At 40.7% G+C, this 27468-nt stretch overlaps 2 protein-coding genes across 2 annotated transcripts in view; one reads left to right on the forward strand and one right to left on the reverse strand.

The window, feature by feature from the left end:
- Positions 1-1399: 1399 nt before the first annotated feature.
- ctr9 (CTR9 homolog, Paf1/RNA polymerase II complex component) lies at positions 1400-12112 on the reverse strand. Its single transcript, XM_080729846.1, has 23 exons — positions 11991-12112; positions 10618-10716; positions 10008-10247; positions 8484-8601; positions 8204-8293; positions 7857-8113; positions 7217-7324; positions 6903-7139; positions 6562-6780; positions 5740-5923; positions 5553-5641; positions 5179-5364; positions 4981-5068; positions 4726-4874; positions 4516-4632; positions 4277-4422; positions 3767-3838; positions 3435-3570; positions 3107-3250; positions 2857-3008; positions 2675-2762; positions 2463-2575; positions 1400-2108 (listed from the first exon to the last, which is right to left on the reverse strand). Exons 1-23 carry the CDS (start codon positions 12033-12035, stop codon positions 1709-1711), a joined length of 3477 nt encoding a protein of 1158 aa, XP_080585972.1. The 5' UTR covers positions 12036-12112; the 3' UTR covers positions 1400-1708.
- Positions 12113-24288: 12176 nt separating this feature from the next.
- Positions 24289-27468, forward strand: part of mrvi1 (murine retrovirus integration site 1 homolog) — a gene marked incomplete at its 3' end in the record, with an annotated part of 39199 nt that continues 36019 nt past the window's right edge. The window contains exons 1-2 of the mRNA XM_080730201.1: positions 24289-24495; positions 26503-26794. Coding sequence (XP_080586327.1) covers positions 24310-24495; positions 26503-26794 — 478 coding nt within the window. The 5' untranslated portion in view covers positions 24289-24309. The remainder of the gene's footprint in view (positions 24496-26502; positions 26795-27468) is intronic.

Genomic DNA, 27468 nt, shown 5'->3' on the forward strand with positions numbered 1-27468 from the left:
ATGACAACCCTTAAAATACATGAACAGAAATACCATGGAAAAATGATAATTTGCAAAGTCAAATCTGTTAAAATTATAATAATGGTACACTTTATGGTCTGCTAAAAACAATACATTTCCACAGCGTCAAAAATTCCATTATTTCCAGACGTGATGGATGTGTATTAAATGTGTAATTATGCCGTTACATTTACCATATAAATACTGAATGAAAAACAGTGAAATAAATGAAAGACAAAACGTCTATGTGAATACCTTTGTACCTTAATTAATGATTAAAGGTGCACTTCATTGTAATTATTATATCTTCCTGTAATTGGAGAATATTGAAAATAGGTGACTTTGATTGATTGAATATGTAAGAAACATTTTTGAAACAGTACTAGTAGTCAAAACAAAATTAGTAGGCCTACAGCACAAGTCAAAAACACCCTGCCTAAAAGGAACACCCCAAAAAATACCTTGTGGTCTTGTTTCCGTTGGAGGTCCTTTAATGATTAATTATGGTAACACAGGACTGATCTTTGTTATATTCTGTTTGGATATAGGCCTACAATTTATATGGACTTTGGCAATCGGAAGTAGCCTAATTCTATTTATCCTATATCATTTCTGTTGGGTGGAAACCTTGTATATCCAAATCTGCTATTTTCAGAACCTGTGCTCGAATTTAACTAATTTGCGTTGAAACATGGAGATATGAGGTTACCGACAGCAGCGATATGTCTTGTACTTACATCATTTATTTTAATGGCTATGCCTATTTGTTATGGGTAGTAGCCTAAACAATAGCCTATAGCATGTAGACAAGGTTTCAGTTAGAACTATTTTAAATTTATGAAGTGTGAACATATACATTCTTGTATTTCTGAATTGATCATCAGTAATCCTGGCGTATCACACAACCAAGGATATCAGTTTAGAGGGTGATATGTTATTTCACTGATATATGACCATCATAGTAATTTTTTGGGCAGCGGTTGATAAGCTCTTTTGTACGATTCACACGTTATGGTTACTGCTATTATGGCAATAACCTTTCACAAACCCATTTGTGAGGAAAAACAAATAGTTCCTTTTTCATCTGCCAAAAATCTGATCTTTGAATACGTGTTATAAGAATCAGTTGAGAAACTACGTTCACCGCCACGGCTCCTGGACTTAGTTTGAATTATTTCTTATCCACCTTGGAGTTACATCATGGCAAGGTAAATACACAATCCAGACCTCTACCAAAGTGTCTTATAATTCTTTAAGCGGTTCAAATGAAATTATATGGATGCTTTCCTGGTTTTAATGGGTTAAGTAATGGTATGATTGAAGAATATAACGTATGACAGAAGTCCAAGAACAAACATACAACTTAGTTTTCATGTTTTATTTACAGTGTCGTCTGTTCGGAGATAGAAAATAGGAGTTTACACCTTTCTGGCATTTTACTTGAAACAATCTGACTTCTTATGAACATAGGAGATGGTTAAGTTCCAGTATTTATGAAAAGACCTTTTTAACAGCGTAATGAAACAACCATAATGAAACAGCCATTAACTAGTGAACATACACAATAGTATGGGCTATAAAACTAAAAATGCTACGCCAATATAGTAAACAAAGAAATTCCTGATTTTTTTTATCCACAATTAAAATCAGATGTAGATATTACAACTCATTAAATCATTATCATAAGAGAAATAGTTTTTGTGAGATTTTAATCGCTGTCATCATCAGAGCCTCGGTTGGATGCCTCATTGTTGGAGCCCTCTACTGAGCCGTTGTCGGAGCGGCGAGGGGAACCCTCGTTGTCGGAACCAACCTCAGACCCACGGTCTGATGCTGCTGCGGCGGGCGAGCCAGGCGGAGACGCGTCGTCCGATCCAGAGCGGCTCCTCTTGCTCTCGTTGTCTGACTGCTCAGAGTCAGACTGCTGCCGTGCTCTCCTCTTCTTCACCGGCCGGTCACTCCCAGAGTCGTCTGAGCCTGCAGAGCGCCGGGGGCTGCCGGCCTCACTGCCAGAACGGTTCCCACCTCCGTCAGAATCGCTATCAGAAGCAATACGCTTCCTCGGGCCACCCTCATCCTCAGAGCCTGAACCACTGTCTCTTTGGGTTCTAGTAGGGAAGAGAAACACATTTATTCTCTCCTCCCAGCTTAATGTTATCAGATTTAGAAAAATCCATTTATCTCAGGATTCTTTTCTCAGATAGCGATTTTGGTCAAAACAAGCTTTTTTTGTACGGACCCTAACTAAAGGACGGATGATTGTGGACACACTTTTCCTTTCTGGAGTGAAAGAAAAGACGATCGCCCGACCCTCCATGTGTCTTTTGTTTACATCCTGATCACATTCCGTGGGTTGACAAAATAAGGTAAAAACACTGAAAAACTCAGTGGTGAATGAATTCATTGATACCTGTCAATGTGTTAATAAATGTTGATTCAATACACTAAATATGACATCTTACCTTTCTTCGGCTATTTTCAGGCCATCCTCATCTGAAGAAGAGTCAGACGATGAGATGATGGCCTTAGACTTGATCTTCCCTTTAAGGGAAGGTGGCAGGCGTTCAGGTTGGGCCTAGAAGAAAGAGGTAACAAGGTTAGATTAATGTCAACAGTGTCAGGAGTGTTTTGAGATACAAGTTTCACAAAAAAAAAGCACTAAAGAAATTCTGACCTTTTCAATCCTCTTGCCAGGTTTGCGTTGTTTCCTAGGTCTGGATCCTCCCTCATCGTCGCTGCCATCGTCTCCTCCCTTAGTGGGTCTGAAACACAGGTTGAGGTTTGAATCGTAGCACAGCAGAGATCTGCCGGGACCACACAATAAAACATCATTTGTATATCCTGCTGCAGACTCACCTCCTCCGCTTCTTGCGTGGCTTCTTCTCTCCATCCTCGTCTTCTTCCTGCTCACTACCGCTGCCAGCCTTATTTTTCCTCCTCTTCCTCACAGGCAGGTCTTCATCCGAGCCATCATTGACAAAATCATCATAGTCCCCGCCTTTCCTACGCTGGAATGGAAACAACAAAACAATTGAAGATTCTTCATACTGAAAACTTTAAGCTCACTACATTGTTTCTCTACTGACAGCTGTACTTTGATACTCACACGACCACCTCCTTTCTTCTTTTCTTTGGCCGTCTCCTTCATTCCTCCTTCGAATGTGAGTAAGTTCTTGGTTTTCTCCACATACATGGCTCTCTGTTCCAGAAGCTTCTTCTGGTTATCGGCCACCTTTGTTCGCTTTTCCTCCTAACAAAGTTTCAGAATGGCGAGCAAACCCAATTGAAGAAATCATTTTATGTATTTATTTTTAATAAATATAAGCAAAACAGACCATAATGGAAGGAAACAAAAACACTTATCTAGGGTAGAAAATTGTCAAAAAAAAATGTATTAACTTTTAGGTTAAGTTTTGTGTGAAATGCATACAGACCTGTTCTTTCAAGAACTGCTGGCGTAATATGTCCCTCTCCTGTTCCTGCTTGGCTCGGAGCTCTTTCTCCTCCTCATCCTGCTTCCGTGCACGGGCCACATGGTACTGGGCCTGGCTCAGAAGATCAGAGCACTGCCTGCAAGCACAAACAACACCACACATCCATAATACCACAAATAGATTACATCCAACCGCAATACAAATTCCCATAGCTAGTAGTCATTAGGGCGAGTCATTAATGTTTTCAGCAGGAGGGGATGGGATCTCTGTTATGCTGGAGGATTTCAAGTGACCACAGGAATATCATTTTAGTAGGTTAAATTCACACTAACCTGGCCTCAGAGGCAGCAAGTGCGAGGTCAAACCTCATCTTGTCTCCAGCCTTACTGAGATAGCTGAAATACCTGTGACAAAGCAAGTAAAGACAAGATTAAACAGGATTCAAGTCCCCATAAGACTGCTTGTATTATGCATATTTAAACTGTTACTGTACACGTCATTTTAGTATTTTATGCACACTATTACGTTGACTACAAGGTCTCATTCAATGGCCAGTGTGCAATTTGTTGGCATCCCGTATTATATGTTCTCTCTATGTACTGTATGTATGCATTATGTTGTCACTGTATTTTTTATTTTTTTTAATAACATTTTTATTGGATGTACTTTACATTACATGTAATGCTATGTCATCCTTTTTTTTCTGTCACTGTATTTTTAACAGAACATTCTGTATGGGTCCGTGACCGTAACAAATGTATCCATGGGAGAATAAAGTCTATCCTATTTAGGATGATCAGACTAAGTGGGCCAAAAAAGTGCAGAGAAAGGTTCATTGTTACCTGTGAGCCAGCTCCAGCTCTTTGACTGCACTAAGCACAGCCTTCAGGTTGCTTTTCTCATCTTTCAGCACCAGAGTGGCCAACCTCTGGAGCACCAGGGCCACATTGAACATCAGCACTGTGTCACTGGGCGCCACATGACGTGCCTTGTTGTAAAGACCAAAAAGAATACAAGGCACACTGTTACATATTTGCACATATATTGTGTAAGAAAAAAAATACAACCCTTTTGTGTTTACCTTCAGTAACATCTGTTTACACTCTTGGAGTTTACCACATTTGAAGAGTGCCCTTGCAAGGTACAGCAGCACCTCTGTGTTCTGATGCTTGTAGAATTTCTTCAGGCAGTTCTCATACTGTGGAGCAGATTAAAAACATCTGACATTGTACAGAAAAGACAAGTCTTGTTTTTCAAAAGGTCACCAGAAAAGATTTCCATCACTCCTTACCATCTGAACAGCACTGATGTACTGCTTTTGTTCCACATAGATGTGAGCCAGATTCAGCCACACATCACTGATGTCTGCTGTGGCCTCCCTCACCTGGGCAAATACATCACGGGCTTCTCTGAAGAAACCCTTATGGGCCAAGACAGCACCTGGACAGAACATTAACTATCAATGCACCAGCAATACAAGCTAGGGTTCTCTTTCTTTCAGTTCTCATATTAGACACCGAATAGGAGAAAATAAAGCCTGACAGACCTATCCCATTGGCAGCATAAAGGTTCTTGGCATCATTTCGCAGGACCTGTTTATATATGGCCAGGGCTCGGTCCTGATGTCTCTTTTCCTAAACAAATTATACATACATAATATATATAAATATAAAAGAAAAAAATGTAGGTCTCTCAAGTTGTTCAACTTGTTTTTAATAAATGTTTTTAACAGATAAGTATATACCTTCTCCCGATCTCTGGTGGGCTGGTGCAAAGTCTGTAGCCACACATTACCAAGAGCCAGCATGGAGTAGGTGTCATTCTGAGTGGATGGCTGCTTCAGGATGCGCTCAAACTTCTTTTGACCTGGCCCCCACTCCTGCTTGGCCAAATGAAGGTTCCCTATCAGGGACCAAGCATCTGGGTGATCCTTTAAAACAAAGAACAATCTGATTATAGAACATAATATAAACTCCACTATAGGGTGAGGAGGTCTACCCACCAGTCAAACTGTTTGCTAACCACTGGCAAATTACTCAAAATTAGTAGTTCAGAGTGACAGTGGGTGGTGAATCTTGGATGAAATTAAACTATACAAAAAATTAAGGATTACAATACCTGATTGATCTGCAGGGCTTCTTTGAACCAATCAGAAGCTTCATAAAAGTTTCCTTTGTCACGAGCCGTGGCTCCAAGACGCAGGTAGCCTAAAGACGGACAGAAGTTGAAATGCCATTAGAAATGTGTATGTGAAGGATTTTGTTACCGCAATTATACTTTATTTTGCATTGTTGTGTCAGCTTACAGTCAACATAGTTGGGATGTTCTCTCAGGATGTTTTTGTAAAGTATTTCAGCTTCGTGGAATTCACACATGGCCTCATACAGGCGAGCCAGGTTGTAGGAGGTGGTCACAGAGATGGCATTGTAGTAATGCTCATCATGCTCTCCCTCAGCTTTGGCCCGGTCCAGAGATGCAAGAAAGTATTTCTATACAAGAACAAACATGACAACTTTTAAATACTGGCTTGCAAATTGCTTACATTGTATTCATAATAGTTCTCCGTTAAATTTAGCATTATGGATACTACTGATACTACTTTTGTAGGATCAATGTAGATGTGTTGATAGCCACTACCTTTTTTTATTATTATTTTATTGTTATGCACGCTGTTGAGAAGCTTGAAGAATTCTGAAGTCTATGTATGGAAGAGGTATTATAGCATGGTTTGCTATAGTTTAAATATACATAATTGGTATACGTAGTTAGTATACAATTTAGTACATAGTTGGTGAGTAGATGTGCAACAGTTAAGAGAATAAAAAACAATTTGTATATTATATGCAATTTTAAAAAGTAGATCTAGCTCGTAGATCAGATATGTTCATTATTTTGCGTAACAAAGTATACAATAAGTGTTAATCAAACAAATCGATTCAGACAATTTTCTAAAATTATTCAAAATCTTTTGCTTTGATTCACTGATGCATGCTTCTCGATTTTCCAATCAATTCAAAAAGTAATTGACAGAAAAATCTCTATGAAGATGATCACTATTTGCAACCCTTTTGGTGAGTCTAAGCTATAAGGGCTTAATTTACAGTCTGGCAGGGTACTAGCTAGGTACCTTGGCCTCTCCAAGGTTGCCCAGTCTGAAGTGGAGAGCCCCCAAGTTATTGAGAATCTCAGGGGGCACATCAGCCTGAACCTTCTCCTGGAGGATACGAGTAGCTGTACCATAAGCTGACAGAGCTCCTTGAATATCGGTCTGCTCAAGGATCTGAGCCAACTCGATCCAGGCCTCTACGTCATCTGGGTACTGCTCTGTTACCTTCTTCAGATGGCCCTAGAGGGAAAAAAAGGTACACGCCTACATTTAGAAAGTTCACTGAATGCGTCTGACAGGAATGCACAGAACAGTGAAAAGAGATACCAATTATGAAGGGACAAACTGCGTAGCGTACATACTTTGGCAATGTCTCGTTTTTCCTGATCATCAGATGCAGCATAGAGCGAGCCCAGAATCTTCATAGTTTCGTAGTTGTTGGGGTAGGCCTTCAAAACCTTTTCAAAGCACTGTGCCGCGTTCTCCTTGTCTCGTCGATACACATACATCTGTCCCAGACCGAAGAACGGCAACACAAAGGTGGAGGAGGCAAACTGTGTTGCCTGGTAGTAGTACTGAAAGGCTTGGTCATAGTCTTCCTAAAAGAGAGAACAGCTTTAACACAAGTCCAGCTCAGAGAGAGTGTTTTACAGATCCCTGTGGCTCTGGCTCTTACTTGCACATGAAAGGAACGGGCCAACTGGTAGCAACTCTCTGCCTGCATGGCCTCCACCTCTGTGTTGTGGAATGCATGGAGTGCCAAGTGTTGCACTTTACTGTAGTCCTGGAAATAACAAAGAAAACATGGTGTGAATAATACTCAGAATTATGTACAGCAGGTGTCTTCAACAGGGGGTCTGGGACCCCCAGAGTTACTACAAGGGGTCCTCCAAATCTTTGTGTGATAGAAACCTTTTTTCCCTCCTTATTTATATGAACCCTAGCATCCATGTTCGGAGAACTTAAGACAAAAATAGCAGATCTACAATCTCACAACGCCTCGCAGATCGGCTATTTTCGTCAAAGAGCCTTGGTGTAGAGGGGAAAATGAGCATACTAAGTACAGAGTGAAAGGTCAAGTTCTTTTTTAAAGTATCGATGGTTCAAGTGGTTAAATATCTGAAAACACAAATTGACATGATTCCAAAATACACTGATGATTGTGCGGTCGAAATATGAAAGTATATGGAATCTAAACAGGTTGTGGGGGTCCCTTCTTCATCTCTCTCTCAACTAAGGGGTCCTTGGCCTAAAAAGGTTGAAGACCCCTGATGTACAGATGCAAAAAAGGATATACCAGATTACAAAGTGGCTACCTTTTTGAAGAAGAAGTGGTTGGCCAGGTGGTTGAGGACCATAGGGTTGCTGGGGTCAATGGTGTAGGCTCGTGAGAGGAGCTGCACCCCATTCTTGATAGAATCTGGTTCCTTACTGTTGAGCTCTAGTACCGCCAGGCCGACAAGGGCTCCAACACACTTGGAGTTGAGTTCCAGGGCTCGACCAAAAGCCAGTCGGGCCTTCTCCAGTTTACTGAGCTTGACGAAACAGTGGCCCATGCCAAGCCTCACTTCAGCTAGTTGATGACAGAGAAAGGTGGGTACAGTGAGATCAAGAATACTACAGGCTTAGTTTTCTTTGTAAAGGTTAATAGTAGTTAGTTTACCTGGACAACCGGGGTTTGTGCGTAGAGCCTTCTTGTAGTAAGCCAGTGCTCCCCTGTAGTCTTTTTTATTGAAGGAGATGCAAGCCTTACCTGTAGAAAGAAACGTTTGAAGAAATGGTACATCAGTTTTACATAATCAGAATCTATTTATTGGCAAAGTATGTTCACGTGCAAGAAATTTGACCCAGAACATTGCTCTCAAACTAAACATATTATATCAAGAAAAAGATTTTAGCCTGGCTCCTTTTAAATGTAATGTAATATTTAATATTAATTTTACCAAGCAAAGCAGGGATGTTATTGGTGGACTGGTTCAGGACAAAGTGGAACTGGGCATCTGCCTGGTCCATTTTATCTCCTTCCAGAAGGCAAAAACAGGCTCTTCCCAACAAATGATTCTGAAAGAAGCGCATGTCGTTATGCACCAATACAGATCCTCTCATGTCCCCAACGTTAATGGGTTAACCAAGTATTTTGTCAGGCCGTTTCTTTTTGGAGCTGTGTGAAGCACAGGCTCCCTATACGTGGCCGTGTGGGTCTGTCTGTGTGTCTGTGTATCTGTCTGTCTGTCTGTGTGTGTGTGTCTGTATGTAGCCTGAACTTCGGCACGCCACTAGTCCCACAGTTTTGCCACCACACACTCGCGCCATATGTCAAATCGACCGGCTTACTCGGGAATCGGGGGCTATTACTTTTCTAAGAGAAAGGTTCTATAGTTTAATTGATATTAATTTATTAGTGAATTAATTTTCCCCATTGACTTATAATGGGAATCGCAAAAACTCACATTCAATTATTTGTCTCTCGCAAACCATAGGGGCTAGAGTTTCAAGACTTGGAGAGGAGGTTCATAATGATTTCAAGGATTAAATAAAAAATAATTGTGTCATTTGGCCGCATGGTGGCGCCATAACACCCCACTTTACGTTTTGGCCTGTAACTCTTGAACCGTAGGTCGGAAAATTAAAAATATGTTTTCCCTGGATTCTTGGGTCATGACGCATCTCCCCATATAGGCCACGCCCATTTGCGCCATGATAGATTTTCCGCCATCTTGAATTTTCTCCAAAACACACTTTTTGCTCCTTTTCCTACATATTTTCTTCAAATGTCACAAAAATCGGTACACACACACACACACACACACACACACACACACACACACACACACACACACACACACACACACACACACACACACACACACACACACACACACACACACACACACACACACACACACAGGTGTGATTTTTTTTTTTTTTTTACCTGATCTTGTCTGCCATGGTATACAGCAGTGGTTCTCAACCTTTTCAGGCCGCCACCCCCAAAATAATCCCATTTTAACTGGGGACCCCCCTCACCCTGACAAGCACTAAGAGTTGAGGCATTACATTTTGTATAACACGGTTCTATTGTGAAAATAGCAGATCCACATGCTCACGCGAGGCGTTGTGAGCATGTAGATCTGCCATTTTCACAATTTCTGCCTCTAATATTTGACAATTTGGCCAATGTTTAATTTGTCATTTTAGAGGTATTAAAAGGTCCTTACATTGTCACTTTAGAAATGTGTAGATACCCTCTATACACTTAAACTTTATGTTGGTTTGTTTACTGTTGAGTGAGAAAACAATGTTTTACATTAAGTTACCGTAATCATCGGGGGACACCCCAAAATAATTGGGGACCCCCCCCCCCCCCTGGGGGTCCCGACCCAAAGGTTGAGAACCACAGGTATACAGCAGTGTTTACCTGATCGTACAAGATGATCTTGTCTGCCATGGTATACAGCAGTGTTTACCTGATCGTACATGATGATCTTGTCTGCCATGGTATACAGCAGTGTGGCCTGCGTGATGAGCTCCTTCTTGGCATCTTTGTTCTTCTCTTTCCGCGCCTGCTGCACATAGTACGCTGCCAGCGTGTCCAGGCAGGTCATCTGGTCTTTCTCGTGATCTCTGTAATCCAGGTTGCCGTCGATGCGGGCCGCCTCCAGCAGCTTGACGAAATCTTCCGTCTTCCCCTGCTTGTAGTACTCCAGCTGAACGCAAGACAGCAATACAAGGTCTTAAAGTTCCTTATCTTTAGGATTCTATTGCAGATTATTAGATAAGAACATTATGGATGAACACTTTCTTTAAACTTTCAATGTATGTAAATGTGTCTTATTTGTTTGTTGTCCTCTTTTGTTAATGGTACAACAAGATACCAGGGTTGTGGCTCTTTCGGAGCAGGAACATTGGGGAGTGGTAGGGGTAACATACCCCTATTTTGTATGCTTTTGTCTTATTGATATATGTGTTATGAAAATACCAATAAAGAAACCTTGAACAAAAAAAGATATATATTGTGGATGAAATGAAAGACCAGTGACCACTTTTAATAACTCTAGTATTGTACATTTCACTCACCGCCAAGGCAATCCATATGTGCAGCTGTGTGTGTTCCTGCTTCAGAATACTGATAACCTCATCTCCTTCTGGCAGCTGGTCAAAATCTAGCTCAATAACCTGCAGGACACAGATTAACAGTGATGAATTTAACTCAAGGCATTTGTTTAACATATTTGTTTAACATTTACTGACAGAGGGCATATTTTAATAAACTAAAACATTATGCATTTATAAATGCAATATTATGTATTTTGCAGTTACCGAAGAATGCTATATATATTAGGACCATGAATGTGTAGTAGCGATTACACACTGTACAGCTGGTTCTGATCAAGCGATCTGTTTGGCCAGGGGCCATAGTTGTAAGGAGTTGCTTAGCAACAAATATAGGACAGTACATTATACAGCATATATAGTTGTTTATATTGCTGTAGGGTGTGTATATATATTGTATATTATAATGTATGTTGTCTATAACCATTTATATTGCCATAGTGCAAAATGTATATTGCATTTCGTTTAGCTATTTCTGTTGTATGGTTGCTTATTTTTATATTTTGAGTTGATAGTTCTTAATCTGTGTAATGCACCAATTTCAATGACAAACTCCTTGTGTGTGCAAACATATTTAGCAATAAACAATAATGTGGATTTATGGATAACTTTACAGTAAACGTCTACATTTTGTGCAGCCGCAAATGACACGTCAAATGCTGAGTGGTATAAAATTCGAGCAAAACTAGGCATTGGTTCTCAAAGTGGGGTCCTTGACCTTGACGGGGTTCCAGGGGGTCCCCCGGTCCCCAGCTAAATGATAGTTAGGAACCAAATGGACACTTATGGTTATGGGTCTCTAACTCCTCAGAGTTAAATTAACATTGATTTTACAAAATAAATAGGAGATAAAAATGCTATTAAATGGGGGTCCGTAGCCTAATGCATGTCAAATTGGTCCTTGAAATAATGGTTGGTAATCACTGCTATTAAAATCTTCCCTTATGGGGGCCCCTGGCATATCTTTTCAAATGGGGGTCCACGGGCTAATAAGTGTCCATTTGGGGGTCCTTGACATGCAACAGTTTGAGAACCAACCACTACCATAAGGTGAATATTCCACTCACAGGAATATGTGATTTTATATTGCTTCGGACAGTCTGTAGGCTTGTTTGTATGGGTTAACGTTACATCAAGACATAGCTCTGGTCCAGAGCTAATCAAGACACACACAACTAGCAAGACTACCTGTATATCTGGTTATGGTATGACAATATCTTGCTAGCCAATATTAGCTAACGTTAGCTAAACGGGGATAGCTGCGAAGTTTGACGTTGCCAAATATTGATAACAAAGGCGTTTTCAATAATATCGATACATAGTAGATACATATTTACCTCATCCGTGTCCCGTAAAGGGATTTCAATAGAACCCCGAGACATCTTGTATGACGGAAAATCCACTCGCCGTTGTGTTTTTAACTTCACAGGACTTCTCCCCCCGTGCTCTGCGGCCACTTCCGCTGGGAAACAAACAGGTGTTTCGTCAAATATGTCCGTGTGAATCAAAGGGAGGTGTTTCATGAAATACGTCCGGGTGTTTCAAAGCCCTCTCATGTGAACCTGTTGGTTGGAACTTGGTCAAGAGTCAAGACTGTGGGGTTTTCCTCTTTTCCTGTCTGAATTCACATTTAATGTGGCTATCATGTTTTATAGTTTGTTTTTTTGTTTCAAAGCAACACCTTTTCAGAAAAGGGGAGTAGGCTAGTAGACAGGTATGTGGTTCACTAGCCCTGAAATATCTGCTTCTTCTGTTTATTCTATTGTTCTGCTTGTAATTGATGTTATCCTATGCAAAGTACTGTGTTCCGTCTGTCTTTCAATGTTATATGAGATACATAAAGTGGTTCCTGGGTAAATACGCCGAAAACTACTACTTTTAGGATCTCCTTTTAGTTGACCTACCAGTGATTTGTTCTGTTCTAACTTCTACAGGTCATCATCATGAAACCGTACTTTTTCCTATGCAACCTTCTAATAAATTATTCAATCAATCAATCAATCAATCATCATGATGTCGTATATGACACGACCGTCATGTTTCAGGGCTAGTGGTTCACGTAACTCGAAATGTCACTTTTCCCGCATAGACTCCAATGCATTCTGTAAACTTCTGGTTCGCGCTTTGTCACTATTCGCAGACCTGGCCCAATGAAGTGAACGGAATTGGTGCGACCCTCCAATAGAGGGCTCTGGTAGACAGGAGCAGAAATGCCTCCTCTTCCTTTTTCTGTGTCATGCTTCAACTCCAGAATGTCTATTTCTGCTACTGGGAAAGGTAAAGTCTCTCCATTGTATGTGTGATTGCAAGAAAGTACCATCATGTATTGGCTGATTTAAAAATAGAAAATGTGCACAATGTTACAGAAATTGACCAATGTTTTAGATTTTGCCCTAAAATCACGCAAAGCGGTACACAGTATCTGTCATGTCATTATTTCCCATATTCTCTCCTGATTTGCCTACCATTGGCTTCTATAAAGTTTGTGTATGGGACCTGACCCCGGTCGCTTATCTCTCGATTTAGGGAGTCTTACTGGTAGTCGGGGGATATCTTTAGAAATAGTGTCAAATCCTGGAATAAATTCCTTACCAAAAAAAATCTTCACCAATGTGTTTGTAAAGGTGTCTAGTAACACATCTCACAAAGACTGAAATTCAGTTTCCCTAGAAAAATCTTTGACAGCTAGGGCAATTCTGGGTCTCATTCACTCACTATACACTATACTAGTATAGGGGGAAAAATCACTCCCAAAAAATATGCTTTAAGTGGGATGTGAGGGGTCTAACTAGGTGTTTTTAATTATTCTGAATCCATTGCAAGCATTTGTTTTGTTCCAAAAACATTCCTTGGGCTAGAAATGGACCCCCATACCACTGTGAAAAGTGATGACTCATCACTAAACCATCATTTTATGGGCTGTTTTTAGCCCAATGAATGTTTTTCTTTTGTGCAAAACAAATGCTTGCAATGGATTCAGAATCATTAAAAACACCTAGTAGTTAGACCCCTCACATCCCACTTAAAGCATATTTTTTGGGGGTGATTTTTTCCCCTATAGTATAGTGTATAGTGAGTGAATGAGAACCAGAATTACCCTAGCTGTCAAAGATTTTCCTAGAGAAACTGAATTTCAGTCTTTGTGAGATGTGTTACTAGACAACTTTACAAACACATTGGTGAAGAAATGTTTTGGTAAGGAATTTATTCCAGGACTTTTTAAGATATCCCCGACTATGGTTTATACTGTAGGCCTATACTTTCTCATATACATTATGTTAATAAATTTATAAATTGTAATTTGAGTTATTATCATAAAATAATGTCTGCCGTTATGACCAGAGCAGAGCCTGGTTCTGCCAATGCGGGTCAGAAACAGCGCTGGTCACATGGTTAATGTTACTCAAAACGTCACTTTTTCCCTTCATAGACTCCAATGCATTCTGTAAAGTTTGCGCTTGCCGCTTTGTCACTATTCCGTCTATTCGCAAATATGTGTATATAGAAGACCTGGCCCCATGAAGTGAACAGGGTGACGCAACTCTCCAATAAAGGCTCTGGTTATGACATTCTCAAAGGTGTGAACAGCACAGAATTCTACTCGGTTCTTAATGACAAATGGGATATAAATCCTGTTGTCTTTGGTGCCATCTGGTGTTCATCAGAAGTAGTCCTAGGAGCAGACATGTACCAACTAACTAACTAACATGGTAGCATGAGCAGACTTGAAAACAAAACGCTTTTATTTATAGCATCAGTCACACCTGTGTGAACTTCACGGTGCAGGCTCAACAGCACAGTACTCATACGGACAGACAGGCAGTGATCCAAATTACAAAATAGCAGACATACAAGCTCACAGTGTGCTTTGGCACGTCTTGGGCTGCTCAACAGCACCACTTTGTCACCCAGTGGTATTGCAGCAATTGAGGCTGTACTACTACTGCACACACGTACATATAGAGACATACACACTCAGTCAAGAATGGGAGCAGTTGACACCGTTCAAAAATAAATCTAGTGTTCACTAAGTGACTCTTATTTTGAAATCCTCTGTTTTTAGAGGAAGTTTGTTTCTGTTGTAACCAGCATGATTGACCAAGATGACAGGAATTCTTTATAAAAGCCTCCCAACTTAATGTCTTTCTTCCAGGAGAAAGGAGAAATAATCAACTGCAAATTTTAGGTTAGGTTTATCAGAATTGAAGAAAAATAAATCTTCAGATTTGTGTTCTACACACAGCTGTTATTTGAGCACCCCTCTTTTGATTTTCAAAAAATAAAAAGTATGGCCCACCAAATGTCCAAGTCTACTGATCTTAAAATCAACATGGTTTTAATTTACTGCATAAATTAAGTCTAAAAAACTGTTAATCTTGTAAACAAGGATGGTGTAAAATGAGGGTCTGTGACTGTGTTACATGTTCTTGAATGCACTTGTTTTGTTATGCACTTTGTTACTGAAGGATGGGGATAGGTGCTGGTGATTATTTGCGAATGCACTCGCTCTGGGGTGTCGGTCAGAACACACGGATAAGGCTATGTATGGAGTTCAACCATTTACTGATGATCCAGTACAGTGTGCAATGTTATACTCCATATCGTTTAATTGCCTTCCAAAATGTATGATTGACACATCCAGTCAACCCAAAATGGGATTTGCATGTTGAAGATCCTCTATCCATAGGACCTCACTTTTCTAGTTTGATGTGTTTAAATGAATGCTAATGAAAAACACATAAGATTTCACATCACACGAGGGTACGCTAGCTGAAGAGAACAGATCTTCAAGCTGACATGTTGCATTGTTTACGACAAATGAGGCATTCATTTGAAACAGAGGGCGGAGGAAGAAGAGGAGAGGGAGTGGGGGTGAGTGGTGTGGTGTGGGTGGGATGTCAGCTGGTTTTGATGTGAAGTGAAAACAAGCATGTACGTAATATACTCATTTGGAGTATCTTTTGCACGTCCTCTGATAACGGTACAGTAAGATGTCCCAGATTGGCACCACATTATATGACTATTCTTGACTGTTTTCAGAACAGAAGAACCGCTCCAGACTGAGAAGTAAGAGTTTGTTTCATGATTTGTTAGCCATTTTCTTAAGTGGATATAGAAGTAAATAGCTTTTCTGCAATCTCATTGTATAATTGAAAACTGGAAATTGTCTTCAATTGTCTTCATGTGGTGTATTCAGAGTTTGTTTGCATAGGCCACATGTACTAAGCATTAACATTATCTGCTGCAGCCTATTCAACCAGTTCTCTTCTTTCCATCCATCTAATGAAGACTTACCAACATCTTAGATCTTTTAATTTACATACATGCATGATACATTTTGCATCTTCTTTTGTGTAGCCTGCAGTTTGAGTTATGGCCTTGATGAATGGAATTCATATATTTGATGTTTCGTCAACTCTCAGCCTGGGTAAGAACAGCGATAGGCCCTGACAGGTCTCCATGGATTCAGGTGTCAGTTCCATAGAACCAGACCCAATGTCTGATATCAATGAAGGTGAGCTACAGTATGGTGTCACTTTGCTCTTCTGTTGTTATAGGGATGCATAAAATGCCATGTTGGGAATGATATTGCAATGCAAGCACCTAACTAGCATATGATATCTTCTATTCAGTGTTCGTTTAATGGCCAAACAATTCCTTCAAGTTAAATGCAGGCAGAGTTATGTTATGAGCAGACTTGAACCAGTGGTGACTGGTGATCATGCATTCTCAAACCACTGTACTCATAATCTAAACTTTTTTTTGTAAATATTTAGTATGGGGGTCACCCAGCTCAGAGCCAGAGGAGGTGCTTGAGGATATTCCATCCAATGGGTTCTCAGAACAACAGCTTCTTGATATTACATATGATTCATGTAATACAAACAACACAGGTACAAAAGACACAAGTTTTTGACCACTCTTACAGTACATCGTCATCATCATCCTCATCCTCATATGTCATCATTTTTATGTGTTAAGGTTAGTAACCTAACTCTTATTTTCTGTCATCTGTCATCAGGAGAGGTTCTAGCCTCCTCAATCCTGCATTTCCTGCAGAGTATGACAGGCCAGAGTCCAGAGCAATACAGGTTGACTGCCCTGCAACACTTGCTTGACCCAGACTGCCAGGACCCTATTGTGACCAGGGAAACATTTCACTCCACCATGAGGAAATGGATTGCCCAGTGTAGCCAGGATAGGTAAGCAAACGCAAAGCAAAGGGAATACATTTTGTATCGTTACAGATTAGAAGACCATCTTCATGAGTACAGTCAATTACATCTGTTCTCTTTTGTAGCGAAGCAGTTTCAACAATTTCAGTTCCTGTTAATGATCACTGACACTGCTCCCATGAATCACTCACCACGGCAGAGTCCAAATCACACTATTTTATAGTATTTTATAAATAGTGCATGCAGTATTTGTCGTAAATTCTAGATGTGGTTTAGTGTTTCAAGGTGGATTTTAGATGTTGTCTAGTATCTACTTTGTTTACTCAATATATACTAACTAAGCCATATTTTTATTTAGCTATGAATATATGTTATTAATATTTACATTGTTAATATTTGTCGTTCATATTTTCCAGCACTGATGTGGATGAAAATCATGTATCTTATCCAGACCCCTCCAAAGTGTCTATAAATGGTATGCCTCTCTGCTGTGTTCTTTTGGGAATGGATCTGTTAGATTCCAGGCCTGTTCCCTCCATAATATTGATTTACTTTCAGGATTGGATTTCTCAAGTCCTCAAATCAAACCCGTCATCTCAGAAAGGGACCAGTGCTTCTGGTCAGTTATTGAACTCTTTCTGTCCCTCTCACCATAATCCATATAATTATTAATATACAACCACTAATGCTATACATCTAATTATGAATTTCACTTCAGTGATGCAAACAATCTGTTGTGCACTGTGGCTGAATTGAAGCATGAACACCACAGGCTGAGTGAACAGAACAGCATTCTGTTGAGAACAGTGACACAGTGTGAAGATACAAACCTCCAGCTCTCTGTGGAGATTAGTGATCTACGTGTCAAGTTGAACAGGTAAATATAGCTCAGTATGTCTGAAGGATAAGGTTTTGTTGTAATGGTTTCAATATTGATTTATCTTGTCATAGTATACATATAGGCCTGTCACAATTATTACATAATTGTCCAATCGCAATTTTTTGACATATTCGCAATTATTTTGTCATAATCGTTTCCATGTTGAAAAAAGTTAATATATTTTCAAACATTTTCGAAAATAGTGGAAATAGATCTACAAGCTCACAACGTGTCGCCACTATCAATGTTTTTTTTTTTTTAAGTATAAAGTTGTCAACTATGACATTTCTTCATATATATAGGTTATGTGTCATATCGGCCATGTGCAACTTCAAAGCCAAACAACGACAGTAACGACAAAAACACAATTAAATCATTAATCGCAATTATTTGAGTGACAATTAATCGTCAAGTAAAATGTCATGATCGTGACTGCCCTAAGTATATATACTGTAGCTGTCGGGCAGACACCAAATGCCCCATGTTATAATTTTCTGTTCAATCAAAAGTAGAGAAAATAGCCGATCTACAAGCTCACACAATGCATCGCGGTTCAATGCGTTGTGAGCTTTTGAATCAGCACACTATTTTTGGAAATGTTTGCCTATAATAACATTCCTCAAATACGTACAACGGCAGATTGAAAGTGTTTAAGTCTAATGTGTTTTGCCAAACACCATTTTGGCAGCAGGCAGTCAGTATTACTGGTTCTGATAAAATGACCACATTTATTACACATTTCAGAAAATACATAAAGATTGAGCCTCTCTGCACTCTGTTTAACACTCTGTATGAGCTCTGACTGGTTGCTGATTCCCCCATGCAGTGCCCAGGGGTCAGTGATGACAAGAGCCAGGTCTCTAACAGAGGACCTCGAGGAGGCCCGCCTTTCCTTTAGGGCGGCACAGGATAGGGCTAACCGCACACAGACCAGCTGCACCAGATTGGTACCATCCATAGACCAGTGGTTCTCAACTTGTGGGTCAAATTATTTTGGGGGGTCCCCAGCTGATTAGCTTAATGTGTAACATTGTTTTCTCACTCAACAGTAAACAAACCAACATAAAGTTTAAGTCTATAAAGGGTATCTGCACATTTCTAAAGTGACATTTTAAGGACTTTTTAGTTTGTAATACCTCTAAAATGACAATTTAAACATTGTCCAAACTGTCAAATATTAGAGTCAGAAATTGTGAAAATAGCCGATCTACATGCTTGTGAGCATGTAGATCGTCTATTTTCACCTTTCAGGTCACGGCCTGAAAGGTTTGAGAACCACTGCCATACACATTACACAAGGCTCCAACAAGTCATACAGAAATTGGATGTCTGCCCAATTATAATACGTTTTCCTTTTCTTAGAGCAATGAACTTGAACGCCTGAAAGTTCACATAAGGATTCTTGAAGACCAGGTAGTGTTAATTATTTCAGATTTTGCCTGATCAAGTCTTAGAGGAAGCTAGATTTTTCCATTTAGGCGATAAGAGAAAAAAAAGTACATGGGCATTGTTCTTGGTGTGATACAATAGCATTCATAATTTCCACAGAATGAAAAGCTGTCCTTTGAAAGAAAATGTTCTGAGGACAGTGTCAACAAACTGAGGAGGGTTAATGCTGAATTGAGGGTAAGAAAAAAATCGTAAAAATACCTGTCTGTCTGTCTGTCTGTCTGTCTGTCTGTCTGTCTGTCTGTCTGTCTGTCTGTCTGTCTGTCTCTGCCTCTTTTAAGAGAAGTCTTACTGAAGGGAAATCTCTTTATGCTCACAGGCTGAACTTGAGGATACTCTTGTTATGCTGACTCTAAAAGAAAGAGACATCTCAAAGGTCTGTCTGCTAGGGTAGTATAACTTTCAATTCACAACGAAAATAAGAAAATCTGTATTTTTTCAACTTCTTTTACTTGTCTCTAATGTTTGTAGAGAGACAATCTTATGGCTAAAATGATGAGCTCTCATGTGGAAACTCACAACATCATAGAGGTATGTTTATCTAAAATAGATATGAGTCATGACTGATGTAAAAATAATATTATATAGAACATTTATATTTAATGCATGTAGTATTATAATATATTTGTATGTATAAGGATATACTGGTGTAATGACAGTCATTGATGACTACACATCCATTTGAATCAAAATAGTAGCATGTTTGTTTGTTTCTAAGCTGTAACCTGAAAATCATTACGCCATGGTTGTATTTAAACTATTGTGTAGTATAATTTCTTTCTTTCTGCCATTGAAGGGGCTGCAATCAGAGCTACAGAGGTTACAAGAACATTCGCAGCAAGTTCTTCTGGGGTATGGTACTGATTTCTAAATCTGCATTTATACAAACAACAAGAAATATTAATTTACTATTACCATTTAACTAAGTAGCTGATTATACTGTATATGTTTAAAGCAGTTAGTTTAGTATGTAACACAGTCCTCTACCACAGGGGTTTTCAAAGTGGGTGACGGGGCACCCTTGGGTGCCGCGACAGCAGTCCAGGGGTGCCGCGAGATAATTTGATAATATTTGGAATTTATTTGTACACTTGAAAAAATATTTAGTATCATTTTAAACTTGAAGTACAAAGTTATTTTCAGTCAGTTCTAACCAAAATGGCTATTATCTAAACGTTTTCCTCGCAACATAATCACTAAAATATCGTCACTGTCGGGCAGAAACCTCGTACGTTTCGGTGACTACTCTTCATTCCAACATGTCGCCACAAAACTAGTAAAAACAGCCTACAAGCACACAACGCCTCGCGATGTGATGCGTTTTGTGCTTGTAGATCTGCTGTTTTCACTAGTTTAGTACATTTTATAGATGCTAAATAATTTATTAATTATATTACAATGTAATAATGTAGGGGTGCCTCGGATTAAAAAAATATTTATGGGATGCCCTGAGACAAAAAAAGTTTGGGAACCCCTGCTCTACCAGCTAATTTGAAAAAGGACAATTATTACAAAAGTTTTATTACATCATCACTGTTGCACATTTCCATGTTTGCGATTACTCTTTCTCCACCTAAATGTAGGCTATATTTAATCATTGTATATGTTCATTCATTGTATTAATCATCTATGTTCACTCCCGGGCATGATCTACTGTACCTCTAATTCCTGGCAGGTTTCAAAGACACTCCAGAAGTCCACAGAGTCTCTTTAGTAGGAATGTTGATCCTCCTAACTACCGTTCTCTGCAGACTGAGATTCAGGATATACAACAGGTACTAGTTGCTCAATGTCCAGTGGTTTTTGATAAGTGAATGTATCACTGACTGAGTTCCCATTGTTGAAACACATATCACAATCACTCCATCGCACAGAGAAAACAGACAGACATTTCCTTGTTCTGTTTCCCCCAAATACTCAACACATACAGGCATACACAGTATGCATCACCATTATCTACAGCCAGCAGTGTGCATCCTTACAGTCCTTAAATTCACGTCAAGTAATGGCCCATCAAAACTTGACGACCTGGACTTCGCAGACGACATAGTGTTACTCTCTACAAAACAGCATATCTAACATATAATTTAGCGAATGTCTGAGTGTCTGTCTCAGCGTTTCTCCTCGGTGGCTGGAGCAATTGATCTGAAATCGCATCACCATCAGCATATGAACACACCTGACATAACTGTGAAGCCTGTTTGTCACTTTCACAAATCGTATGCTGTATAATAGCATTTTTATGGTGTATCTATATCTATTTAGCCTACAGTACCTTTTGTGACCACACATGTTAAGGGAGGGGCGCTGTTGTTCAGGCCATGCACAATCACACACAAAGGGGGAGTGTGTGTGTGTGCAGGCGGGCAGGCGGGCGGGCGGGGGGAGGGGGGGGGGGAGGGGGGGGGGGGGACAGTATCTCTGGAGCCATTAAAAGAAACGGGTTTCTTACATTGATGCTCCTACATCATGCAAGCACCAGTTAAAGTTACTTTCCATCCCTCATATACTGTGTGCACAGTGCACATCCCATAACCCACACACTGCACATCATTTGGGAGCTCATATCTTTGCACGGGTAAGGGCTAGTTCAGAATAAAGCAGCACAAATGGACAAAGAAGCCAGATCAGTAGGACTTGGGATTAATACACAAAAGTGGTACATTGTGATATTTTAAGAAAACACAAAGTTTTTACTTTTGAAAGAGTTTTTTCTTGTAATATCATTCTCTTTTTAATGTTTATATAATCATGTTTCACCTCTGTTGGACGTCAGAGCTCTATTAGAGCAGCTACACAGGCTTCAACAAATGGTGATTATATTGTTCCCATGTGCAAGAACTCTTTTGGACAGTCTGCCTTCTCAGTAAAGTGTGCAAAACCTTGGAACTCTGCCAACCGATCTAAAACTAAAGACAGATTGTGATATGTTTAAAGGACAACTTTGTTTTTTTACAACAAGGGTTCATATTTTAGATTTTAATTAGAGAAAAGAAAAAGTGAGTGTTAAAATGTTTGCTTCGTTCTATTGTTTTATCACGTTTACCGGGCTAAAATGTGGGGCATGTGTATGGGGGCATCCGTACAAGTGTCTAAATATGTCTTTTTATACACAATAAGCCAGCAGTTTCTTTATTGCTATTTACAGTAACACTTCTAGCCCCCATAAGTCACATCCAACCATGAAAGGTTGAGTTGTATCTTGGGAATGGGCTTATTCTGTGTAAAATGACATATTTAGCCGCTTGTACGCATGCCCCCAAACACTGAAATAAGAATCTCTAAAACAATAGAAAGAACTAAGTAAATTAAATAATTTTAACACTCATCTTTTATATTCTTTAATTACAAAATATGAACCCTTGTTGTAAAAAACTAAAGTTGTCCTTTAAGTTAATACTATATTGGGTCTGATTTTAATCGTTATTTAAAAAAAGATATAGTATATATTTGTACTTGATTGGGTTTTAGATGTTTCGATTGGATTTAGAAAAGCCTCCTGGACAGGTGTTGAAAATTAGTGCATGCTATAACACAATAAACAATGCTCCTAGTTCATGTTTGAATTGAATTGAATTGAATTGTGATCCATGTATATTATTTTGCTTATTGTTTCAGTCAGATGTCCTCATTATGTAATGGGTACGCTATGCCTATATTTTCACCCACCATATTGTACTGGTTCTGTTGAATCACACAGGAGATGCCTTGCCCACACCGCCAGGAGCAACCAGCAAGCATCAAACGGCAGCTTGTCAAAGCGTATGTGAGTTTTTAACCTCCCTTTCTCCTGTTATGGTAACAGATTGGATGTCACTGGCATTATTCACTTAACAGTATGTTCTGAGAAAGTACCCCAGCCTAATAAAAAGAGAGACTTGTTTTGCTGTTAGACAGTGTATTTATGGGCACCTCTGTTACGCAACCAATAGGAGTTACAGTCTTTTGCGTCTTCTGTCTTCTGAGAAACTATCAAGCATAAGTGCAGTTTTAGGAGCCATCCAAGACTACAGACATAACACTGTGTAAGGGAGTTGTTTATGATTTGGGGGGGGGGTGGTTTCAGGCTCAGGGGTGTCGCACCAAATTCTGGGCCCTGGGTACAAGGATTCACTGCGGGGCCCCCTGTGGGGTTCTTCATAGGGGGAGGGGGTTTAACCCATTTAGACTGGGAACGTATTATTAAGCATCATGCTTTAAGCTCACAGCGCAGCGAACTGCGAGCTTGTAGATCTGATATTCTTGAAAAACCTATGTTTCTATGTCAGTGGTGCTCAAACCTTTTCATGTGAAGGACCCCAAAATGATATCTATTTGGCCACAGACCCCCATCTCAAAATATATTGTTCCAGGGACCCCCCAGAAGCAAAACTTGAGTTAGAAATGTTCGCGTAAAAATACATAGGCCTATAAAGATTTCCACACATTTTCATGACTTTTCAAAAATAGCAGATATACAAGCTCTCTGTGCCACGCTATGAGCTTGTATATCTGCTAAAGTATAAAATAATTAAGGCCCCTCCACCTTTAGCCCTAGTAACTCAGTCCCACTTTTCCCCCCCTTGTGACGGCCCTGGTTTCAGGCTGAGAGAGCTGAACCTGCAGAACTCTGTGTGGGAGGAGAGAGGGGAAAAGGTGGAGGAGCAGTGGCGGGTTCGGGAACAGGAGCGAAGGCAGAAGCAGACTGAGGAACAGACCCAGAACCAGACCCTGCAGACACAGAGCCCAGAGGTCAAGGCTGTGGAGAACTGGCGGAGAACCCTACGCCTGGGGGGAGCAAAAGCCAAGCTGAGATCAGAAGACAACCAAACTAACCAGACCTTGACTGAGACACAAACCAAGCTCCAGCAAGCAGAGCACACCATCAGTGATATGAGGGAGCAACTCTGCCACCTACAGGCTGCTTTGAGAACTACACAGCAGGTTGTTTCTGAGCCTAAAACTGCTCGGGGCAAGATGGGAGTCCTCCATAGTGACAAGGAGACCAACACTGCGAGAGATGGACAAGGCTGGACTGGGGAGTATGTAGCGAAGGAGTACAGGAATGCAGCGGTGTCCACAGAAACGCCTACTGTGAAAGCAGCCCGATCGGCCACAGAAGAGAACCAGACCCATGTGATGTCAGATGGACTCCTTGTGACCTTAAGGAGGATGGAGGCTATGGTCAGTGGTGCCCTGGAGACAGCTGAACTGGTGAGGCAGAGTGAGAAGCAGGTCTGTCAGGTAAAGGAGAAGATGGAGAACATGACTCTGACAGTGGCGGAGGCTCTGGGCAAAGCAGCAGACACAGACAAGCAGCTGAAAGCTCAGGAGGCCAGGATGAAAGAAAAGCTTCAGGTTTGTGTTGGTTGGACAATTGCCTTTTCCCATAAAATAATGACAAACAATTAGGTAGCGTAAGCTTGATTGATTGGTTAGATACATTAGTTTAATAAAGCTAGGTAAAGAATACATGTTAGACAATGTTCCCTCCCTCCCTCCCTCTCTCTTCCTCTCCCATCTCTCTTCTCCTGGAATCATCTGCAATTGTGTTCAATGTGTTGCTTTTGATCTATCTTTATGTCAACTTTATCTTTGAATGTGACTTGTAATGTTGCATCATAGTAGGCCACTCACTGTATCTATCTACGTTAGATAGATATAGCTTAATGCAAAGACATTGGCCCTTATTTATCAATGTGATGCAGATCCAAATTTTGGCATACACTGAGATTCCCGCAAATGTATCATTGCATCGTGACTTTGACGTTGGCGTACAGTAGGATCAGATCTCAAGTCAAATTCTGAGGTGGTTAAGGATTTGTCTAAAACATTTTGTGCCATTGTAGACAATTGCGGAGCAGCATTGTCAAACCATCTGACAGGCATCTGGACACATGTATCCACTCCAAAATGTATATCTAACACACTAATAAATAATCCCTGTGAAAATATATAACATTTTGTAAAAGCATACATAATGGACATGCATGCATGCCGATTTTATTTCCAAGTTACATTGACAAGCAATTAAAATCTTGCGATATGGAAGCAATCTAACAACAAGTGCTTTCATTCAGATAAGAGCGTCGATATGGCTCAAAACAAGGATATAGGTCTATTATACGAGTGCTTATGAAATGCTGCGCTGATGTAAATTGTTGGCCATAGGGTTAGGGTTAGGGTTAGCCCATAACACTCTCTCTCTCTGTAAAGCAATTTATTTCACTTGCTACTGTGTTGAAAAGCCGCTTTGTTTTTGGTGGGAAGGGGCCAGGTTGATTTACATATTTCTTTGCGGGACAGGGGTGGACAGGGCATCTGGCATACCAGGTAGGAGAATTACAGTAATTTTAGGCTGGGCGGCCAGCCGGCCACTAAGTGGAGGGGGGCCAATTCTTCTGTAGCACAGGCCCACAGAGCAGAGAGACATCACGTGATTGGCCCACTGACTTGTATGTCATCTGAATACCAGCCTAGTAGCCCAATCACAGGCTACTGTGGCCCAGGAGTCCCACCCAAACATAAAACAGCTGATACAAGCCCACAACGCGTCGCTGCCTCGAGGCGGTGTGGGCTTGTAGATCTATGTTCGGTTCGCGCCAGGTTGTGGTGGGCCGGTCTGCGCCAACATGCCAGGGACGAATTTGTGTCCCATTCCGGCCCTGGGCTCCCGTGGCGGTGCGGGTAAAAACAAACCTTACCCACCCATCACTAATATACTGTAGATATACAGTATATAGATGTAGATATAGATATAGATATAGATTATTGTAAACCCAGTAGAGGGACGCTAGGGTTCATGTGGCTAGTACACCAATAGCCTACTTGTAGTTGTAGCAGTAATATTGTCGTTGCAATAATAGTATATTTCATATGGGAAGTCCCCAATCTTTTTTTATCAATATTTTATCAATCTTTTATTTTAATCAATATTGAAGACAGTGATCTATACCAGGGGACTTCAACAGGGGGTCCGCGACCCCTAGGGGGTCCGCGGAGGTACTGCAGGGGGTCCGCGAAATTATTGCTTTAAAAAAAATGTTAAAAAATAAATCATGATTCTATCCATTTTGAATAGCTTGAATACATGATTACTATGCAATTGACAGATTGTTGATATTATTGACATTGGTTCTCAGTTAATAAGTAGCATGTTTAGAAATGGTAGTGGTACGGCCCACCCTGCTCGCTGTAACTTGTACATGTTTAAAATAAAAAATATGTCGTAGCCCCGACCCCCCCCACCCTACGAGGTGGTAGGGGGTCCCTGCTCCATCTCCCCATCAGTTTGGGGTCCCCGGCCTGAAAACGTTGAAGACCCCTGATCTATACTGAATTATCTCTTTCTGTATTTCTTTGAAGCCTCCTTGTCCCAGAGAATCAACTGACGTTGTATCCGATGTCAGTGGCTCTCCAGCTGAGTCTGAAGTAGGCATTAGAGACGGAGACAGGAATCCCTGTCCAGTGTCTGTGATCGCTGATAATAGCGCTCCTCTACCGTCAACCCATGAACCTCCATCCACCGCCAGTGAGCCTCCAGCCTCAACCAGTGAGCGTCCAGCCTTCATCAATGAGCCTCCGCCCTCCACCATTAAGCCTCCACCTTCCACCTGTGATCCTTCATCGTCCACCAGAGAGCCTCCACTGCCAGAAGGTATGATGTTACCGGGTCATTCTACGAAAATGTGCCATTTTGTTCTATAAATAAAGAAATCATGGCTTGGATTTATGCCTGTCCCTCTGTATGATTGTTATTCTAGATATCGTGTCCCCATGTTTTAGTCAAGTAGTCAACCCTGTTAATGTTTAAAGAAAACACCTCTTCAGAGGTAATCTTACTATAAATGCGAGAAGTCTCTGCGTGCGTGTCTGTGTGTGTATGTAATCCGCGTATCTCGAGAACCGTTCGTCCTACCGAATTCAGATTCGGCACGCGCGTTCCACGCCGCGGTGCGGAATGCAATGCCGGGCCTCAACCTGACCCGATGCACGGTTTTCCGTGCATCTGCAGAGATCTCCATATATGGGCATAAGTGGACACAGGCAAACAGATGGTCAAAACGGATCCTATAACAACAGGTATAATGAGGTTTGCATTAAAGGGTGGGGCATTCATTCCCTATTTCAAATTCGCCATGTGCGTTCCCTGCCGCAGCAGGTAGTGCAGTGCCCAGCCTCGACCCGACCCGATACGTGATTTTCCGGAACCGGCACGAAAGGTTCGGATTCTGACATCAGGGTTTTCCGGAACCGGCACTGTGTCTGCAGAGATCTCCATATATGGGCATACAATGGACGCAGACAGACAGATACAGATATCTCCATATA

The sequence above is a fragment of the Nannobrachium achirus genome (genome assembly GCF_963921795.1).
Source record: "Nannobrachium achirus genome assembly, chromosome: 7".
Lineage (NCBI taxonomy): Eukaryota > Metazoa > Chordata > Actinopteri > Myctophiformes > Myctophidae > Nannobrachium > Nannobrachium achirus.

What these genes read in the sequence shown, in the direction of transcription:
- ctr9 (XM_080729846.1), bottom strand. Translation starts at nt 12,035, where the DNA reads ATGTCTCGGGGTTCTATTGAAATCCCTTTACGGGACACGGATGAG. An exon ending in ACCACTTCTTCTTCAAAAAG is followed by an intron (nt 7,325 to 7,856) that starts GTAGCCACTTTG and finishes TGTTATTTCCAG; the next exon opens with GACTACAGTAAAGTGCAACA. An exon ending in CTGAAAATAGCCGAAGAAAG is followed by an intron (nt 2,109 to 2,462) that starts GTAAGATGTCAT and finishes CTTCCCTACTAG; the next exon opens with AACCCAAAGAGACAGTGGTT.